This window comes from Zerene cesonia, chromosome 1 (genome assembly GCF_012273895.1).
Source record: "Zerene cesonia ecotype Mississippi chromosome 1, Zerene_cesonia_1.1, whole genome shotgun sequence".
Classification (NCBI taxonomy): Eukaryota; Metazoa; Arthropoda; class Insecta; order Lepidoptera; family Pieridae; genus Zerene; species Zerene cesonia.
This window is the reverse complement of record NC_052102.1, coordinates 6,564,705-6,592,675: the sequence shown is the minus strand read 5'-3', so window position 1 is coordinate 6,592,675 and position 27,971 is coordinate 6,564,705. Positions and strand designations below refer to the sequence as shown.

The following is a 27,971-nucleotide window of genomic DNA, read 5'->3' as shown; positions in this document are numbered from 1 at the left end:
CGTCGAAACATATGGATTCCAAGACGAATAAGCCGTGTTAATTTGCCTCTTGCTTATTAATTTCCCGGTAACACGTTTCTCTTCTTTCCTTTCACTAGACGTCACGGTTATTGTATCAGGCGTTTTCTTGTCTTTAGGTACATTATCAAAACTTGCCTTATTGGTTAAAAGAATTTTTATAAACAATAAAGCGTACTTTTTTTCATTCTCGAGTATATTCTCCGTGAAACCCACTATGCTTTTACTAGAAACATATTCTATACTCAGAAAAATAATTATACAGATAGGAATATAATAATAGTTCACTGTTCTTAATTGACGCATTGTAAAGACTGACTGTTTTTTTGTAGTGCGATAATAGTAGGAATTCTTATCAAAATACTCTTTGACCTTCAAGTATCTAGAAAGAACGTATAATATATTAGTTTTGTTATTGTATTATAACTATAAATGTAGCCACATAGCTTATCAAAAATAAAAAACCATTTAGAATTTTTGGCTTTTCGTAAAATATTGATTATAATTGATTTATTTTTACATTTACATTTAAAATGCTTTACAAACTTTACTAGGTACTTTAAATCTTATTAGTATATACGTAAGTATGTGTGGGACCGTTTAAACTACTTTTTATTGAAAATTACCTATTGTAATAATCCAATGATCAATATAAATCCCACTAGTCACATTTTCCGAAGCTGATCATACAAAAATATTTTACGTTTGAACTTTTTTGAACATAAATATTTATATAAATATATGTTTACAGGCTGGCGGCGCTCACACAGGCCATCTATTCGCGATATATCTATCATCGATGAGGAAGAGATTGCGGAACGTGACGCTGAAATGAGTGCAGAAGTACATAATTCACCTCCCAGTAGTCCAGATCCAACGACCAAGGCTCCCAACGCCTACAGCACGCCGAACCCTATTACTGTTCAACCCAACCACCGAACGTAATTCTTACATTCCTTGATATCCTTTTACCGTCCACCACATTACTTTTTAAAAAGCGCTTTATGCGTGTTCTATAAATAATGCCCTGATCGAGCAATTATTATTTGCACCAGTAGTCTTAAGTGTTTGTAAGATATATTATTAACCAGACAATAAAAATTTAGGCATCTCAAAGTTTCGGAACATGGCCAACGAACGAAATCTAATCAATCATATAGAGTAAGTATTATTTATCATTTTGAAATATACATTTTGTTCATAATAGCAGAAGAAAACAAAATGATTTCTGGAAGACATAACTGTTGACTCGCGTATTTTTAATACACGAACATTCAATTGAATTATGCCTACGTTTAATAGAATTTAGTTTGTTTTAATATACAATATACATTGTGATAAAAAATGCTAAAAATAATATTAAAATAAATGGGAGCGTCGTTATTAAAACAGTTATAAATATTTGTTCGGCTACTAGCCTACCTACGAGTTAAACTTTAAGTAGCAAGAGGAAGGTATTTGTTTAATAAGTTATTTATACTTTTGTAGATTTATTTAATGCTTAGTTTAAAGTCGGTATTTAATGACCATTTACTCAGAAGTGAAACATATTATATTATATTTAAACTTAAACTTACTTCGATTAGGTACATGTTATTAATTTTTTTCTAATATTTACTTATACTTAAATTCCACTCTTAAAAGTATTATCCATATATATCATTCGATCAGATATTATATTATGTGGCCACAGATAATACAATACTAGGTATATACATGTCGCTAGGGAAATGAATTATTCATGTATTTTTTTCTGAGCATTATTAGAACATTTTCTGTACATGTAATATACAGTTATAAAATTTATAATTAGCATCATATATAATATAATATCACTGGATGTGATTTTCAATATGTGACTTAATGAACTATTTAATTATTTTACCCACATTTGTTTTAAGATCAATTTCTTATATTAATGATGAAAAAATACAAATTATTTAAACTTTAACTGTGTTTGGTTGTTTTATTTTTTTATTTAGAGATAAATTAGAAATAAAAGTTTAATATTAAGTACATCATAAATATGAAATGGTTATAGAGTATTATAATGACTATATATAGTATTATATATAAAGACGGTAAGTTTTTCTTGTGACTGAATACATCTAATTATTCAAGGGAACAATTAAACACTTGTTTCCTGCGACTTTATCCATGTAGAACTTTTATATTTATACCTTTTAAATTTATAATGTTTCAATTTAGCAAAAAAACTGATGAAAATAAGAAGACAATCAAATCAAAACAAACATTACAAATATTCCATTGCTTTAACACTAATAAAATACAGATAAGCCTATTTTTTATTTTAGAGTAAAACCACTAGTAATGATAAAAATGATTAAGTTTTTTAAAGCTCTCTCTAACTTTGAGATTGAAATACAACTGGTCATATTTTAGTACTTAGATAGGTATATAAAATAACTAAAATATCAATAATATACATAGTATACATTATAAACCTTTGTTAAAGATTAAATATGTATGAATATTATTATTCATAAAAATAAATAATAAATTAAAGTTACGAAATTGTATAGTGGATGCATTTTTATTAATTTTCCAATCAGATTCTATTGTTGGGTATTGGTATTGATGATCAACTTTTAATAAGCCATAAATAAATAAATAAAAACATTTTATTTAGATTTTATATACAACCCCAAGCAACTGGTTCGTTTAATTGATCTTTCTTATCGTATTGCCATATTTTTAGGAGAAGAAACATAAGCATTATGGCCTCAATCTTCACCCATCATAATTCATATATATTATTCTTTAAGAATATTACCAATGTTTACGTAATCCACTTTAAACAGACGGGAACTCGGCCCATATTGTAAACACATGCAATGTAAACAATTCTTGAGTATTTGATCGTACCAAAACTGATTATAATAATGAAACATATAGATAAAATAAATGTATAAGTTGTAAAAAATAAAAGAATTTAATTGATAACAATTTTATTTCAATCTGTACATTAGGTATAATTACACTTTTAAATGTAGAAATTTGTAATATTACAAGTAGTAGGTACACGACGACTCTAACTACTCCACCTTCTCTTCATTATAGGTAGTTAGATACCATCGTTTCTGATATTAAAAATATATATATCATATACTGAAGTATCGAAAATATCTAACTTATTGACAATTATAATGGTGATATTAATGCTAATGTACTTTATCACATAAAATTCCGTCGATAGGTTTGCAGAAATTACGCAGGTTGCCGGAAGAAGGACTATAAAATATTTATCAAAATTTGGCGTCGCACCTTCGATCATAAATAACAACTAAACAATACAAAATCTCACATTGGGTAAACTTAGCTGGAACGCTGATTGTGTATCTATTATATTATTGATCGAAATGCATTGAATAGATACAGCTACTGATATTTATCTTCAATCACAGTCAAATATCTCAGTTGAAATAAACCCAGCTTCAATTCCCTAAGATAGTGCATCTTAGGGAATGGGAGAGAACTAAATAAAGACCTTTGGTTAAAAAAATCTTCAATATGTTCGTTTTTAATCATTTATTTAAAGTCGCTTTGGGAGCACAATGATTAATACGTAACTGCATTAGGTTACTTGAATAAGTTATATACAATAATTTGTATATATTTTAAGAATTTAATTTTCTATTGTATGAAAAAATATACTTGAATGGATAACGCAAATCTCTTAATTTGCAACTCACTTCATACCGTAGTATCTAGGGTTTTATAACAATTAATTACACACACTTTTATAAAATAGTACTCATAAGTAACTTAATTCTATTTGTCATTTTTATATATTTGACTTACAATTAAATTCATATAAACGTTCATAGGTTAGTCGATAGGATATTAACAAATCATTTCCCATGAATTGCCGAAAAATTAACTAATCAAAACTAGACATAAATCTAACAACACATTCAAATTTAAGAAGGTACTTTAAGTTTACTTAAACCATCTTAGAATACAGTAAATTATTGTTATCATAGGTACACCACTCATGTATATTCTATATCAATTTCAAACATCTTACAGGCGCTGATATAAACTACATAACTAAATAAAAATGACTAGAGCCATAACATAAATTGTATGAAACAACACTTTTCACAGTGAAATTATTCATTTATTTCATACGTTAATTGATCCGATTGAGATTATTACAAATCGGTAGGTTTTTTTATATTTAAACAGTCATTAGGCAGGTTTTTATTACACTTTTCTCCCATGAGTCATTGACAAACAAATGATAACATTATTCAAATATTGTATCGGTGGTTTTATGTCATCTAAAAATAGCCAGTAGATTTACAAAATGTCTCATATGAAACCAGATTCGCGTAGATATATCTGCTTGTTATCGTATTCAAATTTAATTTCACTTAAATGTATTAAGTTATTTTTAGTGTTGGAACAGAAAAATATGTTAGTAATAATGATAAAATTCCAGCAAGCAGGATTTATCTCAAACTTTTGCAGTACCAGTCTAATTAGATAATGTAACTGGAGGTGTTAATTACTGAACCTGATGTCAATAGCACCAGTAGCATTCGGAATTGGATTTTATTTTCACTCAATTCATTAATAAGTCTAACACAATTTACAATTTTCACTAGAAATACCTGCACTAAAAAATATTTGTACACAGATCATTTTATGCATATTTTTGTTTTTGTAAGTGATTGATAAACGAAAAACTTATCAATTTATGAACGAGAAGTGTCGCCCGTCATTATCTCTTATATACTAATTAGCAGCAAGATTTTAACAGCATATTTAATTTTATTATTACGGCCATAATTCTTACATAATTTGAATAAATGTTTTTTTTTATAAGAGTTTATTTTACTTTGAAAAATCTAAAACATTTTTATGCATTTTAAACGCGACTTTTGGTTTCATTGTTGATATTATATCTGGCAGGCTAATCCCGCTGTATAGTAGTTGAAACGTCAAGATAATCAATAATAAGATGAATAAATCACGTTTAGAACTTTTAGAATTTTACATTTTAAATGTGAATGGATTTTCAAACGTCATCAATACGGTGAAAATTTCAAACTGACTAGTTATTTGGTTGCATTTAAGTTGTAATTATAAAATAATAAAGACTTAGTCAACTGCTACAACAGTTATATAGCTGCATATGATGCCAATTTAATTATAACATATTAATACTCCTACGTTGTACGTAAAATTTAATCGGTCCATAGTAGATACTACATTTTATTCATTCTATTTAATACTCTGCGGTCTACTTATCCTTAGGTTAGCTCGTTCGTCGGAACTTATTGTTCTCGAAAGGAAGGTGGACGATGTTCGTCCCGAAGATGAAGTAGCATTTTTGTGCGCGTCCGGTTTCTCCAATCCTGTTTATATTAGTCAAAGTTAGTTAACATTCAATGAAAGAATCAGTGCCAGTATGAGAACAAAATCAAAATCTTTTCTTAAGACTAAAATTCATACAGATATTAGGATAAAACGTATATATGTAACGATTATTTTAATAATCGATTGTAAAAGACTTTTTTCACACAGAAGTTATTAGTTATTTGTTAAAATATAAATATATAAGCCATCAATTATAACGATAACGTTAGTATATAGATTAGCGCATTATCGCCATACAATGTTATGAAAAAGTTGTAGCCAATTATTACTATCTTAAGTGCTTTAAGTGCTAATGTGCGTATAAAATTTGTTATAATTTGATAAATGTGTAGAGGAGAAGAAGTAAAAATAAAAACATCAAAGTGAGCACCATCAAAAACAAGCTACGCCAAATGTAGCGTTAACAAAATGACTACGACAAATGTAGTGTTAAGGGTTAACTGAAATATACAACATCTAAAAACATTAACATGTACTTGTATTTATCGGAGTCCGTGATAAACCTGCAAAAGACGAGGTAAGACAGTTTTATTTTGAAAAATCGACCTTTGTTTGCAAGTCAGTCAATGATGGCTTAAAAATATATGTTTGACTTTATTTTAGTATCAGTCTCAAGGACTAATGCATTGCTTGTTTTAGTTTTAGTTACAAGTCTAAATATTTAGTTATCAAACACCATTTCGTTACATGGTAAATATATAGTACAAAATATAGGTTTGAAGATATTAACGCTGAAATTAATACCGATTCAAATATTATTTGTGACTGTAATTTATAAAAGAATGATCTTACCTAATCGTTTTCTTATGACGTAGTAGAGCTTCGGTTTCACAACAAGTATTAAAAAAATAAAGACTCCTTGCAATTGATTTATGAGATCTACGATGTTCCACAGCCATTGGGGGTCGGACACAATTGTGGAGAGTAGCTCGGATACCCATCCTGCTCCCATTACAACCCACAGCTTTCCGGTCAAAATGTACCTAGAATTGTAGCAATTTTTAAATTTCACTGAAGCTCAATGAAATTCATTATCTGTGAATATCTGTCATGTATTTAAAAGCGCAAGTATGTATATAACTATTTAAAAAAATAGAATCTTTTAAACATTGAAGATTCCGCGATTTCTTATAATTTAATACAATAAAGTTATTACGAAACGAGTAGACCATAGTAGTCCTATCCCGGAACCTGGTGCGCAGATTGCATAAGTATTTAATTACATCTAAATTAAATACAAAGTGTTTAGATGCCCTACATTCGCAAATTACATGTCGCAAAACATAAATATAAATGAATACTTTAACTACGCTTCTCTAGTAAACAAACAGCCCAGTACGAGGAAAACATTACGTGCTTCACTCCCACGACTGATGTGTATATTTAAAGAATCGCTGATAAATCTCTACGAAAAATAATCACTCTTTAGGGGGTGTATGTACGTACTTCGCTCGGTCTATACGAAATCGTTTTTTTACTCGTTCTCCAACTGATCCGGCTTGTAAGCGATGAACTTCCGACTTCACTTTGGCGCAGTAGCGAGCCGTCAGCAACCAGAGGATGAAATTTGTACACGTCACAATACCCATAGGCACAACGAAGAAGATGTAGTGAGGCCAATCGGTCTCCGTATTTTGAACTATAAAAATTAACCCATGTTTCATTGAATTATTCAATACCAAAATAGTACAGCACCCACATATAACAATTTACACAAGTCTTCCAGAAAACCGGTAAGCTTTTCCGACCAGATGATTCACGATTCATTCAAAAAATGTAATCTTGTATCTACATTGAAGATTCCGCGAGGAATTATTTTCAGAATAGTTTATTATTTTTACAGTTACTTTATAAATAGCCAACAAGTATTGAACTGAATTAAATGTTTTATCAAATGTATAACAAATTTTCATAAATGATACTGTATTCTTTTGTTCAAAGACATTTCGATACAATGATAATAAAACTGGAAAACAATTATTAAAAAATAATAAAGTAGGAATATTAATGTAATAAAAGTTATTCTTTTAAACTTTCATACTCAAAAACTTTTCCTTGACATTTGTTAAAGTTGTATTGTCTTTGTTCGTGTATTTGAAATTATTTTTATTCCTTATATAATATTTAAGTAAAATTCGAATCAATATACACTGTAGCTGTACATTATCAGACATAGTTAATATGCAAGAAGACTTATGATCGATAATAAAACTTACCAGCGCCAAACCAACAAGCACCACTTCCAATATTAGCATCCAGATATATGGATACAGGATATCTGTCCAGCAAAAACATGGTTAGTGTAAGCAGAACTGTGATTCCCCATGCATATAACGAGTACCATATAAATCGACGCCGCTCTGACGCTGATTTGCGCAACGGTTTCACTGTTCGGACACTCCTGCAACAAACAAATGCTTTATTTACTCACATCTACATAGTTATCCATATTGCAATTTTATCTTCGTGCACATATTGCATTAATATCATAAATTAGTAAATAATTTTCTGCATAAATACATTTATTATAACTTATATATCACCAATAGGCAACTTATCGAAGATAATTTCCTAATTTGAAAAGAAAACTGCCAGTCACACAAATAATTAACTTCATTCCTATAATTGATATTCAGCCGCACATTAGATATCTATCTATATTTGATAGCAACTCATGATATTAAATAGGTAGGTAATATATTAATGATACACCTATGGATGCTTTTTTTACTATATCTGTGGTTAAAGTAAGACGTAAAAAATTATAAAAATTTGTAGTTATATCTGAACTTACTACGACTATAAAAGCTGGCATTCAATCAAAAAGCTCCATTATTTTTTTATAGTCAGTTGATAAATTGCAAATATCCTGTTATGTTTATAAATTAGCGCTTATCTTATGAATTGTTAAAGATTCTTGAAATCATAACATTGTGTTATTAATGAATCATAATATCTATTTTGACAGCGCGTATGTTTCTGGCCTCACGTAGACTGTTTAACTGAGAAGTAACGTTGGTTTCGCTCGTTTTAGTTATAACAACAATGAATGTATCTTTTTACCAAAACTTTACTAGTCATATGTTTACACAGACTGGCTGAAAATACCAATAATTACGTAAGCAATGACAAAAAAAAATGGTGTTGATACTTACTCATTAACCTAAGAGAAGCCAGATATTAAATAACTACTAGCTGCGCCCCGCGGTTTCACCCGCGTAAGTCCGTATCCCGTAGGAATGTCGGAATAAAAATTATGTTATTTGCCTATATGTCATTCCAGTTGTCCAACTGTCTACGTACCAAGTTTCATTGCAATCGGTTTAGTAGTTTTTACGTGAAAGAGCAACAAACACACACACACACACATCCTTCAACTACAAGCTTTCGCATTTATAATATTAGGGTTTATTTAACGCGACCTCTTTTAACTGATGCTAAGGGTTCAGCTGTTGCAAACAGCTGAAGAATTACATAATCTATCATTTAATTTGATTTTTAAATTTTAAAGAACTGCTCACATATTAACACTCAATAAACGAAGGTATTTGGTTATAAAACCAAATGTAAAAAAAAAAAAAGTAGTGATTCACGCTTAATTAAAAGCATAAAATTATAAAAAAATTACTCATCACAATTGAATTTACATGTTCTAGCTTATATTAGCTTAATTGAAATGAAGACTTAAATGCATGAATTAATTAATACTGATAGGATCTTAATATATTGGCATGAGTAGGCATGGCATGTGTTTAATGCCACACAGCGGGCGATTAAATGCTAATAAACTTTTACTTAGCTCGCTACGGTCACACTGATTGAGTCACCGATAACAAAAGCAGCTTTAATAATATGATAACATATTATATTACATACCGATTTTGAAGGCGTAGGTGCGGTAACTTTAGTTTCATATGATTTCAATTTATATAGACTCCATTACCATTGCTTTTATAGTATAATACAGAAATCGTGAAACTATAACTGACTTTTTATATTCGGCTAGTTGACTTTTCAGCCTACACAAAGTACCTCCTATTAAGCTCCCCACAGACATTGAAGCTAGTTAATTACCGCCCCGCCTTTCATGACGCGTAATAAAAGAACATTTTGTGTCCTGTTAAATGTTATTAACACCAATCATATATTGGGTTATAATAATTTATAGAGAACCAGGGGATAATTACAGTATCTTATTGCTTTAGGTACTTGTATAGTATTATGTTCTCTGTACTTTGGGTTTAATATAGCTCTTATGAACTCTTACAAAATTATAGTGTTACACATACATAGGCAATATAATTAATTACAGCTGAGGTACAATAAAATGAAACATGAAATACAATTAGAAATGTGCATAAATTCTAAAATCTTTATGACAGTAAAAAGAAAAAATCTTACAGAAAAGAATTTTATCGAGTTATGGAACAGTAAAGGCTAAATAAAAAATTAGTAGTAGTAAATGAAACAGGCATACTAAATTATAATTTCATTTTGAAGGTTGGTGGGGTTTTGAACTTCCCTAAAACTGACCCCTTGGCTTCGACCATAGACTCAAAATCAAAGCCAAAATTTTGCATGTCCTGCTAGAAAATCAAGATTTACTTAGGATTTTGAGAAAATAGTTACATTCTTAAATTCCTATATTGCCTTTTATTTTTAAATAGTATAAAAGAATTTGAATATTTTATAAAAACATAATTTATTCCATTTAAATCACTCCATGAATTTGATCTTACCCAAATGTCCACCAGATGTCGAAGCACATGACGTTAAGCCAAGCAAAGGCCGCCACAAACCCGAAGTAAATTCCATACCCTGATCAAACAATAAATAATACTTTGACTTACATCTTTTCTCATATTTTAACTCGCACTGATCGACACACGGTCAAACAATACACATTTGCTCTTAAGCAAAATTTGTACCAAGTTAACATTGTTATCTTTTCCCATTTGCTCATAGCCATATTCTTAAATAAATAAATATCCGTTTTAATATGTTGATATATTCAAATAGCCACATGCAAATTTTTAGGTATTACTCATATACCAACCACGTTAGTTAAACATGTTTTTCCTATTTCATATATTTACTGATAGTTCTGGCAAGTACACGCTACGTGACGCAAGAGAATCAATTCTTCTTCCTCATTTAAAATATTTGAAGACATAAATATTGGTTAGGTAAGAATTTTAATTGATTAGTATCAATAATCATTAAAAGAAAAATCTCTCGCAAATTATTTGCTTTGTAAATGAGAACTGAATAAGTTATAAATCTATTAAGAAAATCCCGGTGATCATTTCATCGATATGACTCACAAATTGCGTCCTCTGAGAAGCGTAACCATAATTGTAACTTTTCAATGGACTAAAGGCTTCATACAAGTAAGCGAATCAGTTGCACTACTACAAGCACCCAACCAAACAGCAACCCATATGTGCCACGACCACAGGTTGCTCGCCTGTTTTTTATATTGTTACTAACTGAGCCGGCAAACGATGTTCTGCGTTACACTTATCATTTATGGGTATGAAAAATAAATTTTGGTCGTTTCTCAGAAATACCTGATATGCACATATGCACACAAACTCTTATGAGAATCGGTCCAGCCAAGGAGTATGGGAACGAACATTGTGATACGAGAGTATGATATATGAAGAAGATAAGCTGACTGCTTAAATATGTGCGTTATTCAAACCCACTTAACTCTGGTAATGCTCTGATGATGTTATACATCATGACCCCATAAAAAGAAATAATATGTAGATTAAAATAGCATAGAAGATTCTTAAATAAGCTGTCAGTCAAATTAAAATTACTCACCAAGGAAAGTGCACAGGTGGTAGTTCTCAACAGCACTGTGTTGTACACGAGCAAGACACGAGAATGCCAGCAGCATCATGCTAACATGACAGATGAGGTTTCGGCCGTTGAGGTTCCTCAGTTCGGGTAAAGCACAATACACTATGAGAGTCAGACCCAGGCACACGCTCGATATTGTAATAACCTGCACAATACATATTCTATTGTATAAATTTAATACATCATGTACCTATTAGAATAACCACTAAACGCGCCGGTATGCCGCCATTAGACATTATATTACAATAGATTTCTACTATGCTGTGTTGAATTAAAACTTTTTAAATATGAAATATACAAAAACAATATTATAATCCTACAGCACACATGATATATCGTATTATTATTAAATTAAATAATCTGAGCGTGTATTTAATTTATTTTTAGTAAATTTATCTTTCGTTTTATTTGAATATCATTGTAAGATAAAAAATATACCAATTTGATAAGTAAAGTAAAGATTTTTATGAGTACATTAAGTTAACTAAAAACAAGAATAAAACATTAGTATAACGACGACCATTAGGTCGTATGGAAAACATATAAACTGATAAATTAAACAAAAAATTTAAGTAAAACTTACAGCTATTATCATAAATATTGTGACAAGGAAAAGTCTTTTCTTTTCTACTAACTAAAATGTTTATTAATTACAATAATGTGTTACAGTATGTCTCCGTACTTTTGCTGACATCCATGCTGTCTATGAATTAACGACCCTCTACAAAATCTTAATACCAACCAATACCAATGTTACCAATGCTTTTATTTTCAGATAATATATATAGAAAAAAGGCACATATCACTGTAATCCCTTAAAAATCACATTATACATAAAACACAATCAATATCCATAAAATAATGACTGACTTTTTTTTAAATAATATCAATAATTATTTTACCAAAATTAATAATTATTTTAATATTTTCTAACAATCTTAATAGCCACACTAAATATGTTGTTATATTTATTACAAGAACATAGATTATCTGCGTAAATATCACTGACGTGAACAATAAATTTGTGAATATATACAGATTTGCAGTAATGTTTACTTTATGCCTATAATTTACTGACCAAACGTATTCTTAAGTATCACTACATAGAACAAAACAAAGTCGTTTTCCGCCGTCTGTGTGTCTGTATGCAAAGATCTATAAAATTCTGTAACATATTTTGATGCTTTTTTTAATTAGATAGAATGATTCAAGACGAAGTTTCAGAGGTAAAATAACATAAAAGTTAAAGTATATAGTAATAGCATACCCGACACCAACCAAATTTTTAGAGGAATTAATTTAATAGACTGTCCTATAAGCATTACCAATAATATCGTTTAAGTTTTTGTAAATTTAAATGCGAATCTAACAAACTTGTCTTAAGATCACTACTAAGATTAGGTATGTACAAAAGATTTGATATCCAATTCGAATGATAAATATGTGCCTTTCGTCAGAGTCATCGGAGTAAGAAGATGAGGTAATGAAACGTATTATTATTATTTGCTCAAGATGTTAGGGGAAAAACCAATCGTTTCGGACAAATTGTAACAACACCCATGGTCCCATCATAACGGAACACAGTAGAGTTTAATCGGTATTTCATTATTGGAGTTATAATCGAACTTAACCCACAACCCCTTCTCCGAGGGACGTGGGTATATAAACAATTACCTATATTAAATTGCTCCATGTAAAAATCACCTTCAGTATATACTGAAAATAGTAATGGATTACTCTGTAACCTTATCTGTTCTCACGAACAATTTCAAAAATAGGTATGTAATTTTATATAAGTCACTTTATGTAACATTAGAAATATCTTGAATTGTTACTTTACAATATAAGTAATATGTTTAAAATCTTTTATTTTTTATAAGCAATAACAATTAGATACCTTCGAAACAAAAACAGTTTTATGACATTTTATATTTTGAAGAAAAAAAGACTTGACTTTCGATAATTTCTCATAACTTGAGACTTACTTTAATATTTCTCCTATATTCTTCTAGAATCAATGTTCATAAGAGGTAGAAAGATTGCATTAAAGTATAAAAAGCATTTTCAGCTGCAGCTAATATATTTCACTTACCTACTTGAATTGTTTATACTCACTTTTGTATGTAAGTAAAACATAAAAAAAATCTTACCACAGAGGAAATGCGATAATCTTTTCTTTGGCTTTGTTCGGGCGCTGGTTGGAAACAAAGAACGGCAGTGATGGTGATGTCATGGGACGGGCAATCCCGACGATCGAACATTTCAAGGCAGTAAGTGTTTGTTAAAATCCAGCCAGACTCCAGGTGCGCGTCCGGCGTGAGTCGATGTTGATCTTGAGGTATGGACGTGTCTAGACCAAATCTTCCAGCAGGGCAAGTCAAACCAACACGGATGCCCATCACATCTAAAGTATAATGTTATATTTTTATACAAATTTAGAAGTCTCGTATGTCTCTCTTATTACTATGCACTATTTAAGTTGCAGGAGGTTATAATAATTTATCAAATAAATACCATATGATCCGTAAATCATTGTTCTATCTTTGTCTTATATTTTTAGTTGATAGTTGCTTATGTTAATTTTTATGTTCTTAATAGCTATTAAATTATCCCTATTTCATTACGCACTAAGTAAAATATAAATTAGGGACCTAGTGTGTATCTAAATTTCATTTCATATCAAGCGGAAGTGAGTTATTTTATCATAAACTATATATATACCATAAATAATGAATAAACGCATCAGAACATTGATAAAACACTCGATACGTTATTAGATATGAAAAACGGTTTCATATTTTTTGAATATACTTTTTACCAAATACTAAATTACGATATTTATTCCAATTAGACTGAACCTTTTTTATAATAATAAAGGAAACATTTTTTGTATTAATGATTTGTATCTCCCAAAATAAAATCAATTAAAATACAGATAGCACAAAATTTACCACTTTAGTCATATGGTAATTTATTTTTATTTTTCCACTACCATGGACTCTTTCATACATCGCTAATTTCATATATTAAAGAGCGGCTTATCGGCAAAATGAGGTGTAAGAACATTATGCAAATCTCTATGATTTATTAAAAAAATGATCTTATTGTATACTTTAAATGAACGTATAATGTTGCGAACTTATCCCGTATCATAATTTTTATATTGTAAGTTTCTGTGTTCCAGGACATTTGAACAGAAGCTAAAAAATATTCCTGAACCAACGGGATTCATTTACATTTAAAATAGAAAATGGTAATCATATTTTTTTTTTTTTTTTCACGAAAACGTTTACCATTTTTCACCTTCTAAGTTGCGATCTAAAATATGTTATCAAGATTATGTAAGCTACTTACCAAATAAGTCATGATAATTGCTTCGCAAAGGATCCGTGTACGTAGAAATATTAAAGAGAGTACTATCATCTCGATCCGGAACACATTCGCTTATAAAACTTCCACATCGGAGAACTTTAAAATGGTGCCCTTGTGGACAGCACTTTCTTAAGCCAAAAGCTCCAAAGCCTTTACAGTCTTGAGTGCACGTTTGAGCGACTAACCCATTGCCATTATATAGTCTGTCCATGCACCATTCTCCTGGCAAGAATGTTCTTTCCTCTTTGTCACTCTTATTTACTACTAATAGGCTACTATTGTTTACAGTCATTGTAAATAAGGTTTCTGTTAGTTCCAAGGCATATTCGTCTAATTTACAACGTAATCCATATTCAACCTCATAAATATAATTTTCACTTATATTTAAATCTTTTAGCCACCCATCCTCGTAATTTTCGTAACTTTCCCTACAAACGTGATATTCTGTATCAAACTGTTGTCCTCTTGGGCAGCACTTCCTTAATTGATTAATTTTTAATGAAGATCGAGTAATGTTCGCACCTTCGCTTTTATTACAACTTAAGCCTATTGTCTTAGGAATGTTTTTTACAAAACTGCCATTTAGTATTTCAATATCAAGTCTATCATAACATATATTATCTGACGAGTAAATATCTGTTTCAGCATTATTTATTGTTATAGCTTTGAAATTTTCGCAATCACTAGGCACACCATTTTGCACTTCGACACCTTTAGTAATGATAAGCGGAGAAATCGAGACATTATATTTTTCATTTGCATAACTCACTTCCACACACTCATAATACTCGAGCATTGTTAAGTTATACTCCGTTACTTTTTTTAGAATTTCATTTTTGCCACAACATTTTCGAAAATAATCACTGTCGTCACTATCGCTATTTATCCAAACTGTTGCACTCATATCCACACACAAAAGAATTAGAAGCCACATTTTGATAAGTTTCATTCAAGAGTTTTATCATTAATAAAATTGTAAATATGGTAATGAATTATAACAGGTGAGAGACGTCGATCGTTATGGAATGCATTGTTTGTAATATAATCCGCGTGAAGTGGTCTGCCGGCAGTAACTGAGAGCTGCCAATTGCCCACGCCGCGGCGCCTTCGCTCACTGCTAGTCGCCTTAGCGTTTCACAGCTCACTGGAGGCTGTTACGCCCTTGAAAGTTGAAACTGCTGGCGCGATTTTCCGCAATCTTCTCACCGTGTTACTAAAATGTGGGTTCCGTTCACGCTAATGTTACGTTTACACAATACATTTGTCAAGAAAATCCATCACCTAAAGTGCGTAGGTGAGTAAAATTCCCGCGTAACTGGTATCTTGTAAATAAAGTAGTGAACTAAATAACAAATAATACGATAGTGATAGAGAAGAACTGATAGCGCTACAACGAAGCTGATTGAAATCTATATCAAGAATTATTATTATTGATAAGGTTTGAATCATTCCTGATCAAATAAATTCAAAGAATAAAATCTTTGCGATAATATGTTATATGAGCGAAAATACCTATATTTGGTAAGTTATTGCGTTTAATTTTTTTAGGATAATATTTCGTTTATTCAACAACCAGACTGAAACGATTTGTACATACAGATATTTTAACACATTATGGAGAAGGAGGAGGTTATCAATTCAACGATATTTTGTTGTGTTTGTTACTCAGAACTTTTACTTGGTGAACCGATATTTATGAACCCTTTTTTCAAGTAAAAAAGGAATACATAAAAAAAACTGCCTACCATGTGGTTCCATCTATATTGCGTCAAAAAAACGATTGTGTCGGATTAGTGCCGATCTTATGATGCTGAGCTAAACTTCAAAACGTATCTGCAATGAGATTGGGTTTGAGCGAACCAGAGCCCTTAATTAACAACATACGGACCGAAGATGAGGGAGATCAATTACAATATGAGAATACACAATTAACTAATCTGACGATTTGAGCTTGAAGCTTGAAGATAACGACGCTTCAAAAACGATGTGTAGTGATTTTTCATTTTTTCACGAAATTCGACAAGAAATCTGTCAATTTTCGTAAGCCGACCTAGCAAGTATAAATTAAAATTGCTCATAAAAATCCGAGCGTTTAGCTAGGGAAAAGCATGTTTCCTCTAATTCCTTTCACTGTTCCCCTTTTTCTGATTATCTCGCGCCTTTCCCAAAGTGACCTTCTCCATAACACATTTCGTTGTGCACAATGCTTCAGATTGTTTGTAATATACCGTTTATTTTAAAAATAAATTTTGGAAAACTTTTCGACTATATTTAATTTATATTTTTTCGTAAAAAACCGTGCGTATGACGTCATTGTACAAAATTTGTGGGATGACGTCATACACAAGGGGATGTGTTAAATTTTGACAAGGTTAATGAAACCTCAATATTTTAATAAAGCAGAAAATATATGTGTCATTATATTGATCTAATTTTTATTAAAATAGAAAACAAATAGCTTTAAATATTATCACCCAAATGAAATTTAAGTACACCTGTATTATAAAAAGTATTATATTTGTGTATCTGCCATCCCAGTTATTGGTATGAAGTAAACCGGCCTAAGAATACAAAAAAAAGTATTATGTTATATTAACATTACCAATGTTACATTGGTCTCTTCAATTGGGCCACCGTGCTGAACCTTCAGTAATCCTAATCTGGTACGCTTGAGTCAGAGATAAAATATTTTACTATACCTACCAGCTATACTAACTCGAGTATTAAGAGATAGCAATACTTTTTTGTTTTCTAAAATTTGCTGCTACTGAAGCTTGCGTCACTTCTAATAAGAAATAAGAGTTTCTATAGCCCTAGTTACTACCACCTCTTAAAAAGTGACGTGTGCTCGAGTATTATTTTTTTTTATCCCTTGTTTTAGCACAAGAAGTATCTATAAAAAAATATAAGCAAGGACAAATATCAAATTTACAACAGTGTTCTGCCTTCAGAACTAGGTAACTAACTAACCTCTATCTCAGAAGACAGTGCCTTCCCTTTAATTGCATACACATAATAATCAATAACGAATTTGAAAATAGATACTATTTAAAACCATTTTTTTGCTAGCATCCAATTTACAAATTTTATTAGGGTTTCGCATTTAGCATCACTAGCTTAAATTAAAGAAAAAATAATATTAAAAATTGATAGCTTAATAACTTCTAACTACTTCCTTTAACTGATCCAATTTAAGAGAAACTATTAATTTCGTACAGGAATCAAAACAACATTGTTAAAAATAATTGTTGTTAAAAACGTTTTAAGTATCCAGTAATATTTTAATTAAATTTGACATAAAAAAATTAAATAATGAAATCATTAATAGAAGAAATAAAAAAATAAAACAAATAATATAAAAATTATGAACGTATATTTCACATTCTCTTCTAAATTATACTCATAAAAATTAAAGCTAAAATAGTTTGACTCAATTAATTGGCACATAAAATGTTAATTAAATTCGACGCTTACACCTATAATGTAACATTCTTATTAAAAAATAATGATAATTACACTTGTATATTCTTATGACCAGAGGTCAAAAAAGGCATATCAAAGTGTAAAATTCGCATAGAGCTGACAATTGGTACGGATGTCGAATATTGTAAAATAATTTATTTAAGATCATAGTTCACAAATAGCCTTGCTTGTTGTTTTTTTTAGTCTAGAGCTAACATTTAATTGTAAAAATTGTTGATATTGCAATAATGTATGAAATTTTGAAATAGAGCGAAAAAATGATGGCACATTAAAAACTACCTGATAAACTTTCTTTAGAACATATCTGTTATTGAAGTTAAGCTATTATAAAATATGAAATATTTTAGTGGTAGCAGTTCAAGCTGTTAGATATGTTTCTAGAACTACGTCTTCACCAACAATAGTTGTTGTTTTTGTCAAGTTGAACTGATCTATCGCTGTTTCAATTATTATCAGAAGTCAGAACATCAGTGTATTCAAATTTTGAAAGAATAGAAAAAATTTACCGTAGCTACGTTAGGCAAAAAGCGCGGGTTCGTATCCCGCCTCGTGATCAAAATTTTTTATATTCTTTCAAAAATTCTTTCAAACATTACAGAAACGGTGACGTTTAGGAAAAAAAAATCATTTTTTATGGATTATTGCATATCTGCGTTTTTGGTTTGATATATTTTAATCATAAAGCTACTACCACTGGGCTGAATAACGCAAATAATATACTTATATATCTTGAATAAATAATTTTGCAAGAAAGAATCCATTGGGACTATTTACATTCCATCTATAATCATGTACCAAGTTTCATTCCATTTTTAGCTCTATGCAAATTTTTCATGACTAACCGATATTTTTAGGGCTAATTTAACCAAACTGATATGAGAAGAAGTTTGATTTAAAATATATCGCGTACACAAAACAAAGACAAGAAAGCATTTGAAATTTAACAGACGATATAAAGAAATACATATAATATCTAGTTTAAAAATATATCATACATTACTGACATTGAGATTCAAATTCCAATCCTAAATTAAGTTTTATTGAACGCAATAAATTAATTTACATTCAAATTAATACCCAGTAACAATTTATTACAAAAATGTTACATAACTCGGTAAGATTACTGGATGGATTACAGACTAGTGTTTCATTTAAGTGTTAATAATATTAATGGCAACCACAACTTTTGACAACCATGTTTTTGTATTTACGCAGAATTACATTTGAATCATCCGTATAGTATAACACTGATATTGGAGATAGTTTGATCGGAGCGCAGGATGGTTTGGGTACCTAAAACAATCACGAATTTACAATTAACATAAAGAAGAATAATTTTAAATTAATAAATTACTACGTGAAATAATTAATAAAAACGAAAATATTCACAGTATAGTCCAGTTGTCTGATAGTTTCCCGAATGTTGTGAAAAAGGGGGGTAATAACCATATAAAAGGTGGTGAGGAAAAGAGTTCTTCCGCGAAAAAACGTATTAAGTAACACTTTACAGTTCGTACGCCGAAACTATAAATTTAAATTAATAAAAATATTCTCTAGTTAATTTTGTCAGTATAAAGGAAACAAATTTATAAAATCACTCTTTTTCAAAGCACCCTGAAAGTTTCCAGGCAAACCTATTCTTTTTAACTAAATGACTGGACTATAGAGTACATTTCAAATCTTTGAAAGTTATAAAAATTATGCCTTTTAATTTAGATATGTATTGAAACCGCAACTCTAGGTATTTGGGCGTTATATTACCAAATATGCAATAAACTTCCTTAAAATGATTGCAATTGTTATGGCAAAACATCAAGCATACCTGAGTTGGATTAAGTAAGTGCACCAATGTCTGCACGATGGCATGATTCGTCGCATTTTTATGTGCATTTAAAGGAAAATTACATTCCCCGCTGCAATAAAATGCACCATATCCTTCGGGTGCTATGATCCAATCCTAAAACAAATATTTTTAGTAAATATGAAATTTAGTAACAATAAAAAACAGGATACAAATTGAAATTATTATACAAAACCATACCTGCCATTCCAAATCTTTGAAACTAACATACAAGGTTTGTATTTCACAGCTTCGTGTCGTCCAATGTGATGTGTCTAAAACAAAAGTTACCGAACGTGATACAAATGAAGTATGATTACAAGTTCCGTTCTTAATAGTGAGAAGGCAGACAATGGACGAGTTCTTAGTACTTATGTTCTGTTTTTTTTTAATAATTTAAATTAACAGCCGTTTTTGGGTCGTGGCAATGTTTTTTTTTTATTATTTAAATTGGTCAGTAAAAAAGGTCTTTTGAGACAAAAATGTGAAACTGTAAGTTTTTCAACAGCCATGCATTAATTGTACGATCTGTAATTTGATTTTTGAACTTGCCATTACGGGTTTCCAAACATTTGTGAAATAAATAAGAAATCATTTAATACCCATGCTAATTTTATGACAGGAGCTTACTTAGTAATTATAACGAAATATAAGAAACTAAACAATGAATAATTAATTACAAATAATAATAATAGTAATGCATAGCAACTTTTTCAATGGGTCTTTTCCATAGATCACAAATCAGAACATATTCGTATTGCGTAGTATACACGTCAAAATGCCATTAATTATTCAATTACCGTCTAGACTTCTTGACCGTATTAGTCATACCATACGCGCAGTGTAAATGAATATTAAGAAACTGATATATATTATGAATCTGTTAGTCCACAGTCATTTTCTAGATAACGATGTTTTGAATATAAAAACTGAATGATCATTGAAAACATAAAAAAAACATATAACTCCAGAAGAGATTTTATTATTTTAACTAACTTTCCGCCCGCGATTCGCCCGCGTACTGAAAGGAAAAGATACACCGTATTTTTCCCGTTGCCGTTCCGCGTCGGTATTGCGCTATACAAACTATCTTATGTCCTTTCTTGGGTTTCAAACTAGATCCGTAGCAAATTTCATCCAAGTCGGTTTAGTGGTTTTAGTGTCAAGAAGAAACAGAAAGAGTTACCTTCGCATTTATAATATCAAACAAGTAGGGATTTCATATTCCTCCTAAAACCATAAAAACGTAAGAACAATACCTGTGTCATAAATATTTCCACAATATTTTTTATCAATTCAATTCTGCATTAAAAAGAATCAATATATACATAAAAACTGTCCAAAATCAATTTGGAAATTGTACCTGTTAATGGGTTCTTTAAATAATTCTCTGAGTACCCGTGTGTTCGCCACCGCCTCGCTTCCCGCTTTCGTCTCGCACCAGCATCCGCGCTACCAAGTTTAGGGCCATTTTTGAAAAACGCCACCAAAAATGGTTGTTTTCCCTCTGAGTTAGCGCCGTGGTTTTCTTCCAAACCTATCTCTTCAGGTTTCACATGTCGTTCTGTAATCAAGCTTTTTATAAACAAGGCAAAAAATATCCTATATATAAAAAATACCTCGGAGCTCATACGCAATGATCGCTCATTTCCTATGGCTATCCCATACTATTTCACTGAGTTACACTTTACTATTTACATCAAGCCGTTTTATTTTTCGACAAGTTTTATGATTTATTATAAATTTTACCTGCAGTAACATTATAAAGAGGAAAGATTTGTTTATTTGTTTGCATTCAGTAGGCTTCGAAACCATGAACTGATTTAAAAACATTTTTTCTCCAACAGAAAGCTACATAATGATAATACACGAGTGGCTAGTCTCACATAAAAGAAACCTATTTTTTAAATATTAGCGGTCCTCCTCGACTTCACTCGCGGTACTTTTTCTCTCCATAATGAACTTCCTTATGCCTCACAAAAACGTAAAAAAAGTATCCGAATTGATCGAGCCGTTCTTGAGTCATGCGCTTCGCAACAAACGAACAATTAAAGGAAAACGATGAAAGGTACTTAAACGGAAAATTATAATAAATCGGTTAACAGATCGTTGATGCTGTATATTTTAAGAATTCATTCACCATTGGAAAGCCTTTATCCCTGGCAAATTTGGTATAAGCGGGTAGTTATTGTATATTATTACAGATTTCTCATATCCTATTTAGTGTCTTACGACCATTGTATTTTGAGTGTCTCTTTTTGAATTTGTTGAAGTTGAAGGTTCATAGAACTTCACTATCTACAAACGTACATAAAACAATGATATAAAAGCGCTCGTTGCGTTTGTAACATTTAAATATTACCCAAATAATGACACATATTATTTGATATAATTTATAATCAATTTACCAGGTTGGGTATGAGGATGTAAAGTTATGAAAAACCCCCGATTGTCAGCTGGTGCGCCGAGCCACGACGCCAAAGCGCCTGTCACGTTGAGTTCTAACCACCCCTCAGCCCCAGCACTGGTATTAACAGCGGCAACTTGCTCCATTTGCATACTCCTGTAAAGAATACGATTATGGACTCATTTATGTATTAAAAAAATCATAACATAACTGTTTTTGCGACATATATAGTAAATGAAAAATAAAAGTTAATTATTCATCTGATATGAAATTTAAAATTAAAAGATACAATTGCCTTCAACAATCTTTTAACTAAAAAATGTACAGAAAACCATACATATTTTCTTAGACATAATTACGACCAAGAAGGCCGTGGACTCAGCATGTGATCATCAATTATGCTAATATAAATCGACGAAAAATTATTGGGTACACTCAGTAGTTATAAAGCTAAAGGAAAATGCTACCTAGTACCTAACCTTTAGATACAGTATTTATTAAAAAATTTTTTTTCACTGTTTTAAACACCATAACTCTTCCGAGTTGGCGTAACGTCTATTAAAAATTTCTATATCGTTTAAAATGTAAAAAGGCTTTTTACTAATCTGTCTCCGCACCAATTCACATACAGACACGATAAACTGTGTTCGCATGAAAGAGTAACAAACATCCATGCTTTTATCAATCAACACTTACAAACTTTCGCGTTTATGATATTAGTAAACTTTATTCAATTTACGTCACACAGCTTGCAAATAAGCGAAAAAATTAGGTCCTGTCTGTAAGCAATTAAGTTAGTACACATCTATTAATTAAACGAACAAAATACTGACCCCAAGTTATCGACGCTTATCACACGATGGGCTACAACTGTATAGAGTGCTGTAGGGTCTACTGTGTGGGATGCAGCTTGATGCAGTCTTAGTTCAGCGGTTAGCAGGGACGAGGCATCGCTGGGTGCTCCCGTGACTTCAAACCATATGTGCCTTCCGTGGCCATGGCGCAAAACGCCTAAATGATGCTCTGAAATTATTATATATAAAAATATTATTAATATCATCACCAACCCATATATGTTCCCACTGTTGGGACACAAGCCTCCTTTGAGGGTTCAGGCCATAATCCACCACGCTGGTCAAGAAAGCTGGAACTTATTAATCCTCGGCCATGCATATTTCACAGATATTAAATTAGTACACGAGATTACTTTTAGGAATCCGGGAGATAGATACTATAAAATATGCTCGATGGAAGGAAAGCCAAATAGAGTTATCATACTTTGAAAATCAATCAATTTATCGACATTTAATAGTATTTATAAATGAATTAAATAAATAACTTAACATTATTAACATGCAAATTGATTGTGTCATCGTAGCATATGACAACAGGTGTTGAGGATATTATCAAAACTTGATGTAACTAAACACGCACTGCACGTGTGTATTAATTAGATGAAGAAGATCTTAGGAATACCACATTTTCCGAAAAATGTCTAACAACATCTAATATGCTAATGTTCGTAGGTTCAAGTCAGTTTTGAAGATTTTCCACAACTTCGCCACAATACTAACCGTCATATTTCGAAAATTTCCAAATTCCATCTTTATTATCAGGTATCACTTAAATATTATATCTGTCAGGTTCAAAGACCGAAAACGATCATAGAGCGAAAAAGTATATCACAACGCGTTTTGATCATAGTTAAAAGATCCGCATTGCGAGGCTGTTTTGGATATGAAGAAAAGTCATGACGCGTTCTAAACATTATTCGGTTTACCTATGACGGTGGACAGGCTTTTATTATGTACTTGAAACAATTTACTTTTACTTAATTTACATGCATAATATTAGCAAGTCGTGTCAGTTACACCACCTGTAACTGAAGAAAACCTCAACGGATTTTAATGACTTTTGTTTTGTTGGATTTGTCTCCGGCTTGATAAGAATGTAAAGTACAGAAAATAGTCTACCCGAGCGGAGCCGTGGTAACCTATCTAATTATGTAAAGTACACTCAAATTAAAACAGACATGCGATTGTTACGAAATTGTGTAAGTTCTACTTATGTTCGACAGTAACTCTGTTTACTATTCAGGCGAGAATATGTTGATTAAATATTTATAATTGCGGGAGCAACACCACCGAAACTAGTGCCAGTAGGTACTAACAAGATCCAGATTCTCCATTTACCATTGTATCATTTGCAAACAAAAATTGTATTTTTAGGCAAAGTAAGATAACTAGTTGAGATTTTGAGTCTAGAAGACAACTTACAAGTATTGTTACGTACATCTACTACTAATTCATTTATTTTTATTTACTTCTTGAATTTAGGCTATATAACATATTTTATATGCATTCCAAAATTATTTGATGGATGAAGCAGCTATCCTTATTTAATAAGGAAAAAGGAAAAATGGTTGATAATGTTATCTTAACATATATAAATAAACAAAACATTAACCATTTTTATGTAATATAGATTAAAAAAACAATGTGTGGCTATTTTTTTCTGATTTCCGTTTGCATGTGCGTTAATCGCATAAAAATCACTTGGTAGATGTTAAAAAAATTAATGTTACATTTTATTTAAAAATAATTTTTAGGGAGGGGGGGAGTTATCCATACATGTAACCGGGGGAAAAAATTACGAATATCTTATTAAATTGGATAGGTGTTTACAAATAAAGTTAACTTTTTAAAGTGGAATTTTTGCTCAAATAAATGGTTGACGAAATATGTACTTATCTGAAGTCGTAAAAAATATTATATTGCCAAGAAAAATCCAAGCGCAACATTTTTTAGTCCACGCGAGCGAAGCCACGAGAAGAAAGTTAGTTTTATTACATTTGACTGCATATTTAGGCGCCACTGTCACTTCAAGTCATAAAACAATAGCTTTAAGGACGTCAGTGAATCATTGCTACCTGAGATTTGATAAGTTTTCTCCGAAAACCCGCTTGTCTAAAGGGACCGGTAATATAGCAATCAAAAGGTAGAGCAGTTTTTACCTGTTTAGTGGATTATTATTAATTAAAACACTTCCCACGATTTATGTTCAATATATAAAACAATCCAATACAAAAGCGAAAAGTTTAGAAAAAACTCAACTGGTGAGTGTTAACAGGAATAATAAACTATCGCATTATGTACTTACACATTGTGCATAAAATGTTTTATTATAAATGAACTTACATTAACTAAAAATAGGTAACATATTTGTTTACTGATAGCAAGCAATACATGTATATTGTATATTTATAATACTAGGAAAATAAGGAATTCAGAGAAATAATATGCATGCCTAGTGATAACAAAGAAATTGCTATTGATTTCATATTAGTGCATACTTACTTTTGCTTTGAAATGTCATAATAAGATCGCTTTCGTCTATTGCTTGCTGTTCCTCGCCGCTAAGAGCCATCTCTGAACTCCGAGTGGGACGTGCTTGTTCATGTTCTTCAGCTAATTGTTTGTATACATCTAGCAAAAAACTTGGCGCTGACCGATCTAGAGGCGGTGATTGAGAACGCCGCGGTCTTTCGCCGAGTCCCAAAAGCTCTAGAATTTCATGTTCAACAACTTGCCTTTCGTGACGTGTCATAGAATGATGTATGATTGTTTGATCTACTCCATTATCGATGTAAAGTCCAGAGAGCGCAGCTTCAGCTATAACAGTAAACAAAAACAAAATAGCGCACTGCCACACCGTTTTCGATCCAGCCATTTTACGGTGCCTCGTTGTGCACGCTATCGCAGCGCTCACTCAACTGACGAATGTCGAGTAGCAACTGGCAACTCCGACGCACGATAGGTACACTGAACGCAGACGCTGATGACTGCACCTACCTACTCAAGGTGGGCCGCTACGCCGACCGCGCTTGCCACAACTTCCCTTCCCCCGACCGCATCTCATCGTAATCATGTAAACATTGAACGCCGCAGTCCTAACAACATTCCACGACGCACACATATTATGTTATTCAGCAAGAATATCAACAAGAATATCGACTGTTCTTAAAATTTATGTTCATTTTTTCACATTTTGTGTGAGACAATCACAACGGTTGTAGGTAGGCTATAATAGGCTATAATAGCCTACCTACAAACGTTGTGTTCATCCAAATTGAATAGGTCTACGTAATCAAATTCACGCACGAGACGGTGTGATGCTCGAAGTTCATTATAACCATGCGTTGAGATTAACATATTGACTAGCGGTCTGCCCCGGCTACACTCGTTGTACATACCTATTTTAACTTCAGGGATCGTACATAATATGTATGATATATTATATCCAACACCGAAAGAATTCTTGAAATCGATCCAGTAGTTCCTGAATGCATGAAATTTATTTAAAATATTGGGAGGGGGGCGTTGATGCGGGTTGAGGGGGTGACGTTGAATTTTTATTTTTTTTTTACCTGAAATTGAACTGTACTGAAATTAAAGACTATCTTATCCTATTAAACATTGATTCTAGTAAAAAAAACAGGAGCAACATGAAATAAAGACACAGGTTATGAGAAATTATCGAATGTCAAGGTTTTTTCTTTCAATTTCAAAATATAAAATGTAATAAATTTGCTTGTGTTTGGATAATAATAATTATGTTAGTTTATGTCATTTCTATATTTATCGTTTAGCTTGAAAATAAGGACTTACGAAATTTGTCGAGGACCATTGATTTTAATGCATGTTGGTTCAAAGCCAGATTGATGAGACTATTAATTTATTTATTTTATCATTATTACTTATCAAGTGCTATTACAGGTTTTTGCTAAATGCGACAGTGACTTAAAAAAAACTTTGAATTAAAACAATATAACTAAAAATACTCATAACATAGCATATTTAAGTTTTTTGTACGCCTGCTTATTTTTTGATTTTTACGCAATAAAGAATATTCATTCATTCATTTTCATATACATGCTCTATCATGAAGAGCATTAATAAACCGAACTGGTATTTTGGCGAACAAGTTAGTCCTCGCTGTTGGATACAACAGAGGCGGGCGGTTACGCCTAGATATGTATCAGTTTGGCACAAAGAAATTCATGGACCGCAAGAGAACCGAGTTATGCTCTTTCCCCGTAACAGCCTGTTATAGTTGGTGTTATTATTGTTATGTTTCTCAATCCCATAATACTCGGATATCTTGTCTTTTTGAAGGTACCCGGTCTTTTGGAAGGCTTACATGGGGACACATATATACAATAAACAACGACCGATTATGGCAAGCCACAATTGGGAATAATTGTAATTTATATTGCAATATAATGATTTATGAACGAGTTACGAATACTTATAATAACACTAGCTGTGCCCGCGGCTATGCTCACACCGCACACGTGTGTAGATTCAAATTCGAAATAAATTACGTATAGCCTCTATTTGTTTCCGAAGACTAATAGGTATAAAAGAAAAGTTTTCTACTTATGTCTTGAATTATACGAATTAAGAGATTTCAATTTGTAAAATCATCCGATATACAACGTTTATCGCAATTTTCACCTAAACATGGCGGTCTCTTCTAATGCGTAACTCTATCCCTGTCTGGCAGAGTGAAATGCGA

At 31.3% G+C, this 27,971-nt stretch overlaps 3 protein-coding genes across 8 annotated transcripts in view; 1 reads left to right on the top strand and 2 right to left on the bottom strand.

Annotated features, from left to right (window-relative positions):
• Positions 1-1,969, top strand: part of LOC119828438 (sodium/hydrogen exchanger 9B2-like) — a 30,678-nt gene extending 28,709 nt beyond the window's left edge. For all 6 annotated transcript variants that reach the window (XM_038350589.1, XM_038350614.1, XM_038350597.1 and 3 more), the window contains one exon: positions 770-1,969. In XM_038350589.1, the coding sequence (XP_038206517.1) occupies positions 770-963 (194 nt within the window). In that variant the 3' untranslated portion in view covers positions 964-1,969. The remainder of the gene's footprint in view (positions 1-769) is intronic.
• A 3,146-nt stretch (positions 1,970-5,115) lies between these two features.
• LOC119829636 (probable G-protein coupled receptor Mth-like 6) lies at positions 5,116-15,775 on the bottom strand. Its single transcript, XM_038352254.1, has 8 exons — positions 14,647-15,775; positions 13,443-13,696; positions 11,254-11,437; positions 10,164-10,242; positions 7,641-7,825; positions 6,871-7,063; positions 6,217-6,407; positions 5,116-5,402 (listed from the first exon to the last, which is right to left on the bottom strand). Exons 1-8 carry the CDS (start codon positions 15,611-15,613, stop codon positions 5,269-5,271), a joined length of 2,187 nt encoding a protein of 728 aa, XP_038208182.1. The 5' UTR covers positions 15,614-15,775; the 3' UTR covers positions 5,116-5,268.
• A 2,245-nt stretch (positions 15,776-18,020) lies between these two features.
• LOC119828317 (protein 60A) lies at positions 18,021-26,252 on the bottom strand. Its single transcript, XM_038350443.1, has 7 exons — positions 25,751-26,252; positions 23,228-23,417; positions 22,396-22,550; positions 21,351-21,551; positions 20,189-20,262; positions 19,970-20,104; positions 18,021-19,440 (listed from the first exon to the last, which is right to left on the bottom strand). The coding sequence occupies exons 1-7, from the start codon at positions 26,121-26,123 to the stop codon at positions 19,315-19,317; spliced, it is 1,254 nt and encodes a 417-aa protein (XP_038206371.1). The 5' UTR covers positions 26,124-26,252; the 3' UTR covers positions 18,021-19,314.
• Positions 26,253-27,971: the final 1,719 nt, after the last annotated feature.

What these genes read in the sequence shown, in the direction of transcription:
- LOC119828317 (XM_038350443.1), bottom strand. Translation starts at nt 26,123, where the DNA reads ATGGCTGGATCGAAAACGGTGTGGCAGTGCGCTATTTTGTTTTTGTTT. An exon ending in TATGACATTTCAAAGCAAAA is followed by an intron (nt 23,418 to 25,750) that starts GTAAGTATGCAC and finishes TAATAATTTCAG; the next exon opens with AGCATCATTTAGGCGTTTTG. An exon ending in ATAAGCGTCGATAACTTGGG is followed by an intron (nt 22,551 to 23,227) that starts GTCAGTATTTTG and finishes TATTCTTTACAG; the next exon opens with GAGTATGCAAATGGAGCAAG.
- LOC119829636 (XM_038352254.1), bottom strand. Translation starts at nt 15,613, where the DNA reads ATGAAACTTATCAAAATGTGGCTTCTAATTCTTTTGTGTGTGGATATG. An exon ending in CAATTATCATGACTTATTTG is followed by an intron (nt 13,697 to 14,646) that starts GTAAGTAGCTTA and finishes ATTATACTTTAG; the next exon opens with ATGTGATGGGCATCCGTGTT. An exon ending in TGCTTGTTGGTTTGGCGCTG is followed by an intron (nt 7,064 to 7,640) that starts GTAAGTTTTATT and finishes TAATTTTTATAG; the next exon opens with TTCAAAATACGGAGACCGAT.